This window comes from Melanaphis sacchari, unplaced genomic scaffold (genome assembly GCF_002803265.2).
Source record: "Melanaphis sacchari strain LSU unplaced genomic scaffold, SCAv2.0 Contig221_pilon_pilon, whole genome shotgun sequence".
In the NCBI taxonomy this organism is placed as follows: Eukaryota; Metazoa; Arthropoda; class Insecta; order Hemiptera; family Aphididae; genus Melanaphis; species Melanaphis sacchari.
Window position 1 is genome coordinate 1,206,252 of NW_020271098.1, and position 10,436 is coordinate 1,216,687.

Sequence of the window (10,436 nt, forward strand, 5' to 3'; positions counted from 1 at the left end):
TTTTCAAGCACATGAATATTCTTTGTATTTCATTGTATTGATATGTTCTTTTTTAAACCTTTCAGTTTTTACAAGTCATGGGTAATCAAGCGTAATAATTTATTATATGATAAATATATTATATAATCATTTTAATTAATAGTACTGCTTGACTTAATATATTGATGTGAGATATTGGAATATTGTATATTGGTAGATTTAATATTACTTGCAACTTAAAGTTAATTTCTAACACTGATACAATTTGTGGTTGTTTTTAAGTGAAACAATTTGAAAACTTATTGTCTTAGTGAAGATAATCAAAGTATTCAAAAAGATAGTTTTGTACTTACCAATTCATCTAGTTTGGTATCATACTACTTGATATATGTATATTAGAATAAGAATTAAGAAATTATTTTTTAGTAATTTGGTTAGTATTCTGTTGGACTTGAAATGTGCTCGTCGGTTGACTTGTGTTGTGGGTCAAACACGCCGTACACAAAAATATTGCTTCACTGTCGCCAAGTATATTTCTTAAACAGGAAATCGAAGGATATTTACGATTTTTGTGAAATATAATGTATATTGTATAGGCATTAACGGTTTTAAGTAGAACATTGGATGTTAATTTTAAAATTGTGTACAGTTAATATTAGGATTTTATTGATAATGACAAACATCTATGCTTGCACTGAACCATGGAGAATACCAATATCATGATCTTGGCTTAAACTTCAAATATGATTTTTAATTAAGGTTGATATAGGTATCAAAAATCGGCTAGTGCCCAGTATAATTGTATAAATATGTCTCTAAAATATTAAATTATTATAATATGAAACCATCATTTTATTCTTTTTTACCCCCAAAAAAAAAAAGTTATCTTAAACTATAATTAGGTTAATAAAATTTGATTATTATTTATTAACAAAACTGGTATTTGGTTTCAAAAAATATTTAGAATAAATATGTCAGAATCAAAAAAGTGCAATGCAATTTATTACCTACCTATTTGGAGGCAACCACTAATCATTAATTATTATTATATATTTAAACTATAAAACCATATAATATCAACCAACCGTATGATATTTACTGCAACACCGCATAAATTATTATAGTTAAGAGCGCTATAATGTACTTATTACCTACCTACTGGGCATTGGCTACTAGTACTATAAGTAAATTAGTACCTACTAATCAGTAGTCAATGATTTAAATAATTTAGTTAAACAGCAAATTTCCGCCATGGTCGATTCCGAGTATAAATTTTTAAAATTTTTTATTGAGATTTTAACTAAAAAATGATTTTATCTTAATAATTAGGTATTATGTTTTACGTTGCAACATTGGTCAGACAAGAAAAAAACACTGTAAAGCTCACATTTAAAATTTTTAAACTCAATTTTTATATTATCTTAAGCAAGTATACCTTCGATGATGATTGATATTATTGGCTGAAAGCAGTACCTATGTAGTGAAGGAAAATTAAATTCGATGATAGCTATTCATAGCACACGAAAAACGATTCTGAACAGACTGCGGAGATTTTCTGACAAACGTCAGCTTAAGTACCTATATTATATCCAAGGTTATTTTTAAGATTTATAACCTGTACCTACATAAGATGGCTTCACGTTTTTCAATTGTCTTAACCGGTGGTCGTCATTACCGCACATTTACCGTTCATAACCGCATATTTTACACCGTTCAATACCGCACATATTTATTCTATTGTTAAAAAGGTAAATCTGAAAGGTTGATAGTTCAAAACCGCACTCATTTGATTGACAAAAATTAAGCATATTATATTATAAAAAAATAATTTAGTACAAATTAAAAACGATTTTATGTATAATTAAATTGAAATAAATGTACACTCTAATGTTTTTAAATAATCAATTAAATGTATTTCCTTGGTCATGAAACGATTTTATAAATTTAAAATATATTTTTTCCTACATACTTTATATGTACGGTTTACGTTATCGTTTCGTACGAGTCTAAATTTGGTTTAAGATTTTTTGACCTTGATTAAAAAATATGGTGTGCGGTACTAAATGATAATATTAATTTAGATAAATGTATATATTATTGAAATATATTGATGCGTGTGGTATTGAACGGTTTAATTTGGGGAAAATATGCGGGATAAAATTATAAAAGTGTGCGGTTTTGAACGACGACCTTTTTTTTGAAAGTGTGCGATTATGAACGACGTCCGTCTTAACTTTTAAACGTAGTTTGTGAACCGTAAATCACGTGGAAACATGAAATTTCAAATGGGTACGTATATTTTATAATACTTTTTAATCTACTTAATATGGTGGACTGCAGTGCATAACGCTATGTAGTTAAAGGTAAGTCTTTTTACGTGTAGCGATAACGACTCGCCCCGAAAACGGCTGGTGTGGTGGTATAGTAATAACTGTACATATAGCAATAATAATATTATTAGTAGAAAGACAATAACAATGTTGCTGCGAGCCGGATTATGCATCGTGTACGTCATTCGACGTTTTCCGATGCACTCGATTCTTGCAGAAACGGGAAATCGCAACAGTCATGGAACTTCCCGTTGGCCGACAAAGCAGTGGAATAGGACGAGTGCAGTTCTTGGGCCTGGAAACAGCAATCGCTCGTCAGGTTGCAGTACGCCTGGTACACCGCGGCGGTCGGCAGGCTGACGAAAAAGAGCGCGTTGGCAACGAATTCCTGTCCCCTGTCCAGCAGCCGTATGTGCCGGGACCTGGTTACGGGGTGCACGCAGTAACCGCGGTCGTCCCGGGTCACTGGGCACGCTCTGAGTTCCGGTTCTTTGTACGCGTCCAAGTGCCGCTTACCTGGGCCGACTATCCACAGCCAGTGGCTGCGGTACGGCGACATACCTTTGAGCAGGCCCAGGACCAACGCCACGGCCAAGTAGCCGATCAGCAAGACGAGACTGGCGACCAGCGTGTCTCGATCGCGGACGGCCTCCTCGGCGACCGCCGTCCTCGGGGGCACGTCGCCCAGAAACCCGGCCGCAGTGTACTGTGCCTGGCTCAGCGATCGGCCACCGGTGGTACACGGGGATACGGTCTGGTAACACTTGCACCGTCTGTGCCACAGGCAGTAGCAGCCGGAACCTCGGACGATCTTGAATTTTCTGGACGCCACTGCGGTGGCAGTGGTGGCGGCGGTTTGGTTGGCGTACAATCGCACTGGAAAACAGACGCACCGGAATAAATTTCACGACGATGCGCTCTCCCTAGCTGTGCGCCAGTGTTTGGCCAGTGTACGTATTACGACAATACGACAATACGACATACAATGTACCTACGTAAAAACGAGTGTATAATAACCGTTACAGGTAGGATCAGGCCATAGTTTCAAACGTCTTGCATTGGTATATATTTTTTATGATTAAAACAAAAAACGAAAGTAAAAAATTGTATAGTTTTTTGTGAGATCTTCCTGTACATACCTATCTATATTACACGAAATTCCAAAAACGTCATATTTTTCAGATTTTTTTGTATGAAATATTTTGAAACAGAGTTATCATGAGGTGATCGGAATGTCCAACGATTTATTTTACCCAAAAAATTATTACTGTTGTGAAAAATTTAAAGAAATATTTCAAAATTATTAGAAACAAATACGCATCGTGTTCGTTGTTTCGAGAAATTGTACGTGAAAGTGTGTTTAGTACTACACAACGACGTTGGTTGCATGTAAATTCAACACACTGTGTTGTATTATCTGACGAATAGGTACTTAAAAATATAAATAGGTACAGCTCACCGGTTGCGACGCACTCGTTAGTGTGGCATTCGAATGCCATAAATATCTTTTCGGTCTGTTGGGGATGTACAATCACTTGTCCCCGTTTTTTTTCGATTTTTTTCAAATCTGATTGACCAGAAGTGTCAATGAAGAATTCTGCTGTTTTCAAACCTAAATTCGTCACGAATACGAGCAATTTTGCGGTGTTATTACAGCCGTTGTCAAGAATCGCGTGTATCTCGCTTATCTGAAGTAAAACCCTATAGAAAATTTCTAATATTAAAAAAAAAAACGTGTTATCATAATGGCTGAAAGGTATAATATCATGATTTATATAGTATATTACACAAATTATTAGTCAGAAATCCTGGTCGTATTACGTTTTAATTATATGCCGATAACGAGGAAAATTTGTTATAATATAATGATCATATTATTAGGAGTGAGAAGACCACTCTAACAAAAAGTCATGCTAAAACTAATTACTAGTTACTTTCAACAAAATTATCTACCGAAATATTCACCCAATAAAAACCAATAAAACTATATATTTCAAACATTTTTGCCGTATCTTGAAATAACATAATAGAAAACGGTATGTAGAGAAACTGATTTTTTTCACTATTAATACTTTTCAACTTTACCGATAAGAGGATATCCTCGGTGATAAGTTGGGTCATTTTGAATTGCATGTATTTTATTAATGTTATCATCTGAATGTCATAAATTATTTTTTATTACCATTGAATAGAGATTATAGATAATACTTGTCGTTGACGACTGCGTTGTCGTCTAGTCTGACCTCTCCGACGCTCTGCACGGAAACGGGTGTTTCGGCATCGGACGAGAACGGTTGACGGTCCACGATAATGTGGTCCGCCACGTTGTCGAAACTGATGTCGCCTTTTACATAGTCTTCGACGAACAAACGGCCACTTGTGGAGCCCGCCAAAGGCTCCCCACTGCAGTCTTCCTCCCGCTGCCGCAGCAGTTGGATGGGCTGTTGGCCGAGACAGCTGCCTCGCGGCCGATAACACCTGTCCGGTTGTTCGTGGAAAGCTCGTGGTTCCACTCCGATTTTGTCGCATTCGGCACCGCCGTTTTTCGACATCTTGCTCGGATGGATAGCGAGGTACTTTCCGGCCGGTTGATCTGCAAAAGAGTGCATTACTGAAGCTATCGATGATTATATATGATATCGACGATGATGACAACGGCGGCGGCGACCGTGGATATCTGGCAGAAGTAGCAGAACCATTTTGTACGTACTGACAACTTGTGGTACGAGGCAGGGTGGACATTGTGCAATTAGGTATTTAGGTAATTCGAATACATTTTAAATAATAATAAAATCGATGTAATATACAGTAATGTTTAGGAAAATCTCGACCTTTTTGTCAGCATCATGATTTATTATCACTTATCGTGATGTCACGTAACTATTATACATTCATCGAATATTAATGTATTTATTAGATTTAAACGGGTGAAATGTTGTGTAATTATTTAATTTGAAATATTAATACTAAAAATAATGTCTAAAATGATAATAATAACTAATGTCTATTAGTATAAAGAACAATATGCTTTTACTTTTACTGTGGCTTTTTTCATAATATTATTTACGCCCTCACGGATAATCGAGGTTTTATTTTTAAAGTTAGATTTTATTTGTAGATCACTGGTTGAAAGCCACTGTCATACCAAACTTACGAGAGATCTTAATCGAGCCTCTCCCAACACCCCTCTCCTACCCCTACATTCAAATTCTGGCTTTACCATTGCTATCAACACACAAATTCAAACATCAATAACGACTTTTCTCTAAAAGCAGACCGAAACGCAAATTAATTTACACTTATTAAATAATTATTATGGTCTACGAATTAAAATAAAAAAATAAAACCATATAATGTTCATTCAGTAAATGAAGTGTGTTGAAGCTATAGTAAAGTTGATAAATGTAATTAGACACACAAATAATATGAGTATTATTATGAAATAATATAATGAATTTAATTATTCTTTGATGACATACTGTTTAAGTGCGGGAGACCGTATTGATAAGCTTTAGGTATGTCCTGAGGTATCAGAATAAACATGGCCATCAAGTCGTTGTCGACTGTTTCATTTAAACCTTTGACCTCGTATCGGTACGATACTAAATTTTTGTAAATGGTCAGTTTCCTGTTGGTTGATCTGTGGAAATATATTTTATAAATAATATGTGTAAATTATTTAAACTTTGTTTTTACAGTGAAGATGAACTTTGTTGCTGAAGTACGTAAACGCTACTACTTTCAATTTTTTTGAATAATTCCAATGTTAGTGGCAAGACTGTTTCTGATTTTTCTACTTTATAAACATTGAGCCTGTGTAAGTTATAATAATAAACAAATATCGCTAAATAAAGTTGTAATTATATATTATAATATTGCTGTTATAAATTATAATTAATGTTTGGTGATCTTCATCGGTACGTGTGCTATTTTTATCATTCCTATTGATTTTCTGTTGTATGAAATAATAACTAATATGGCTAAAATGTAAATGCTTTTATAAATTTTTTTTGTAACTTTTTTTTTTAAATATTTAGTAAGCTTAATGTACACAAACCCGTCTCATATTAATACAAAACAAATGGTTAATATTTTTATATTTTCGGTATAATACATATTATTGCATATTTTTATATGAGTGGGGGAGAGGTGTAGATAATAGTAGGCGTTATTCGGTATAAAATAAAAATAGACTTAAAATTCATCTAAATATTTTGAAAGTGTCATTGTTTACTTGTAGTAAAATATAGCAATATACGTAAAAATTTTTATTTTTCAAGAATAATATTTTTGAATCACGATAAATTCTTAAAATCATTGTTCTTTGTTTAAATATTTGGATTCATTCAAATTTTGAAAATGGAAGTACACTAATTTCATGAAAATTTCAAGTATCAAAAATTATTCGTATTTGTATTATAATAAAATACGATTGATATTGTCGAAAATCGGTTTGGTGTAAATATTTCCGTTGTTTTTTTTTCCAATAGTTTTGAAAATTACTGGAAATTTCCAATTTTATCTCTCACAAGTACCAAATAGATCCAATTTTCTATTAGAGACAGAGAGACTATCTTCAAAATTAAGATCAAAGCATTTTTTGCTCTATAAATTGTATCATTGTAAAATCAATACATTTGTTGCTTCATTCAGGATCTAAAATAATATCACTATAAATACTAAGTATTACAATATAGGTATTACCATAAATCGCTATATCTAAAACAATGCGCACTCTCGTGGTAAGCAAATGAATTCGCATAACTAGGACTTTCACTAATGTTTTTACAATCTTGTTCGCCTCTTGGTTGAATGACAATATCATTGTTGGTCGTTATTGAAATGTTATTTTTGTTAACTGCCTCGGATGATCTTTGTTGACGTGCAGCATTGACCGAATCAAGACACGAACAACAAAAACCCTTTATAAACAGAACGAACTTTGAGTTATTATTTCGTTAACTTCAAGAGTTAATTTACTTGCTTTTGAAAAAGGCACCGGTTCATTTAAGCCATAATATTGCACACCGCACGTTGGGTTAATATTTCCAGAATCGCATCCAAAGTAATTCTTCCGGGTCGCTTTACTGATGACTTCTTCTGTTGGTCCACCATTTACGTACTTCAAAAATAATTAATTATGAGCACATAATAATAATTTATTGTGCGTATTATAGATAAGTAATTCATATTCATATTAATGCACTCTAATTATACCGTAAAGTTAAGTTAGCTATCAGATATAAAATTATTTTTTAAATAAGGTTTTCGTTAATTTTTTTGATTTTGTTCAGTACCATTTCTTTAATTAAATATAATATACATATTGATAACTCCTAAAAATTTCCTGAATTCTTAATATATCACTCCAAAAATATAAATTGATAACTTCTATAGAATAGAATATATTAAGAATCTGGTAGCTGGCAAAGGTTGGACTTAGTTTTTATGATATGAACAACCAAAGTTCACATAAAATAAAGAATAATATTGTGATATAGTTTAAAAGTTACACAATAAATAAAATATATATAAATATGTTAGGGTGGTCCTTATTTATATAAGTGGAATATTTTTATTTTTTTTAAGTTAACACCTTCTTAATATATATTAATATATTATATTTATATACAATTTATTATTGTATAATAAATAATTAACATTGTCATAACTTTTTTTAAACAGTAATAATTACCTATTTAACTAAAATAATAATAGTACTCACATTTATAAAGCGTAACTTATACAACTCTCTTGGCCCAGCTAACTGTACTTTTAAAACGATTGGTTTCAAGAGACGATACATTGTGAAATTTGAATTTATTGAATCACGAACATAATTAATAAATAGTACCTGGTAAACATTGAAATATAAGATTTTGTATTTGAATATAACCATAATATTATGTAAGTATGTATTTTACACATAATTTTAATACTTAATGTGTTATACATATCATATATATTATATTTATAACCAAAAACGTATTTCTTTATCGAGAGTAAACTAAAAGAGTTATAAAGTTAAAAGTATATAAAAATAAACTAATAATAACATTTTGTATTTAGTTTTAAGGTTTATGTTTTTCAATACTGATAAGTATTTGAAATTTTTTTTTGTTTCACAAAAACGTGAAATATTGAAATTTTTTCTAACACAAATATTAATTATGGCTATTTATCAATTATTAATTATATAAACTAAAAGTTCTAGGTATAACCATTACCATTGATAATATTATAAAATTGTGAAGGTTAATTATGACAACAATATGTAAAAATTAAATTTATTTAAAGAAAAAAATGTATTATAATACCGAAATATTTCACAAATTTAAATTTCATGAAATTTTCATACACTAATATAATAGTTAAAACCACACCAGACGATGATAAATTCCATCATTGTTATAATTCGTTTTTAAAAGCACTATTTAATACCTACCTATTTTGAATAAATAAATCTACTTTTTAGTGAATATTTGTAATTTTTGTTTCATATCGGAAGCCTAAACATTTTCAGAGAATTAAAACTCTTAGAAAAAACTTTAGAAAGAAGTTATATCGACAGAAGAAGAAAGATAGGACACTAAACAACATCTTATTCTATTATTACTCGTTTTAATTGGGCACTATACTAAATTTTTAAATTTTTACAGGAAAATAACTGCTATACACATTATAATTTTTTATTTACACTATTATTAAACAACTTCGTTTTAGTTTGAATGCGATGCAGGTAGTTTATATCCACGAGATAATATTAAAAACATAACTAATAAATCTGTATATAATGACTGAATTTAAATCGTTGTATACAAGAGATACAAAATATAGAACGGATTGTACAAAAATTTGTGAAACTAATAAAAACACGTACCAACTACCTATCATTATAAATGGACAAACCATTGATCATTACTGTACATTACATAAATTAAGACGTCAAAAGAAACAGTTAAATATTTAAACATTGCCGTTAAATTTTTATGGTTAGACATTTGAGTAATAGCTATACATTAATATTCTTTTAAATAAAATGGCAACTTTCATGATTGTATATGCTGTTGGTATTTATATCCGGCTACACAAATACATATTGTATATTGGGGTCCGCGGAAATGTGAGATGGTAAGGCACTTAATAAGCGTATTTAAAATGTACGCATAAAATATATTCTATTATTAAATTATCCTCTGTGATTATTAGGTTAAGATTGTAAAACAATACATTTATTTTATTATGGATAGGCTAGTTGTACAACTTACGTGAATAGTAGAAATGTTTTCGATTTCAAGATTCAACAATACCTTATTGTTGGTATCTATAATTACGTCCGGTCCGGGTTTATCTAAATAGTCAATTATTGTTTCACACGAAGTGCTGTTGCATAGTGTTTTTTATACATTTAAAATGTATGTTACCACTCATACCACTATTTGAACCTGTACAGTAATAACTATTAGATCCACTAACTACTCGAAATATTAAATACATAATTTGGAAGAGTAATATCGTAAATCTCATTGTATAGACACACACAAAATGAACATACACATATACAACCATGTATCCATATCAATCTCACGATACTACGATAGAAATTTAAAAATACCAAATAGGTATAGTTGTTATTTTGTAAACTATAGAAACGCAAGACACTTACAATCCTGTATTACACATACAGTTGCATACGTGCAACACATAGTGCATTACAAAATAATAATATCTATTATGAATGAGAAACATTATTTTTTGACATCAGAATTCAGCAGAATTTAATTTGTTGTTGTTTCATTCTTGATAAAGTGGCAATATTGGTTTCATTATTTCATAATATACTTGGGACACTGTATGCTATTATTGCCTATAATAAGGATTTACATTATTGATTCTTGATATACTTAACATGGTATTTTTAGCTACAGATGTCTGTGAAGATATATTACATAGTTAAGTTACTCAATTTAAGTTAATAGGTATTAATAATATAGTAATAATCGCCTATCCATGTTAATTATCTTTTGTACATATGTCAAGCTGATCTAATAGAACTGTACATAAATTTAAAGACGGAAAAAACATTCTACTTATTCTGTCGACGCGAACGTGCAAAAAATATGGACT

At 31.0% G+C, this 10,436-nt stretch overlaps 1 protein-coding gene across 1 annotated transcript; it reads right to left on the reverse strand.

Annotated features, from left to right (window-relative positions):
• Positions 1 to 2,490: 2,490 nt before the first annotated feature.
• LOC112594110 (hapless 2-like) lies at positions 2,491 to 9,836 on the reverse strand. Its single transcript, XM_025338740.1, is given in 10 exon segments — positions 2,491 to 3,185; positions 3,769 to 4,010; positions 4,518 to 4,902; positions 5,789 to 5,949; positions 6,006 to 6,122; positions 7,014 to 7,231; positions 7,294 to 7,431; positions 8,035 to 8,163; positions 9,578 to 9,709; positions 9,711 to 9,836. Coding segments are annotated over 10 exon segments (2,343 nt in total).
• Positions 9,837 to 10,436: the final 600 nt, after the last annotated feature.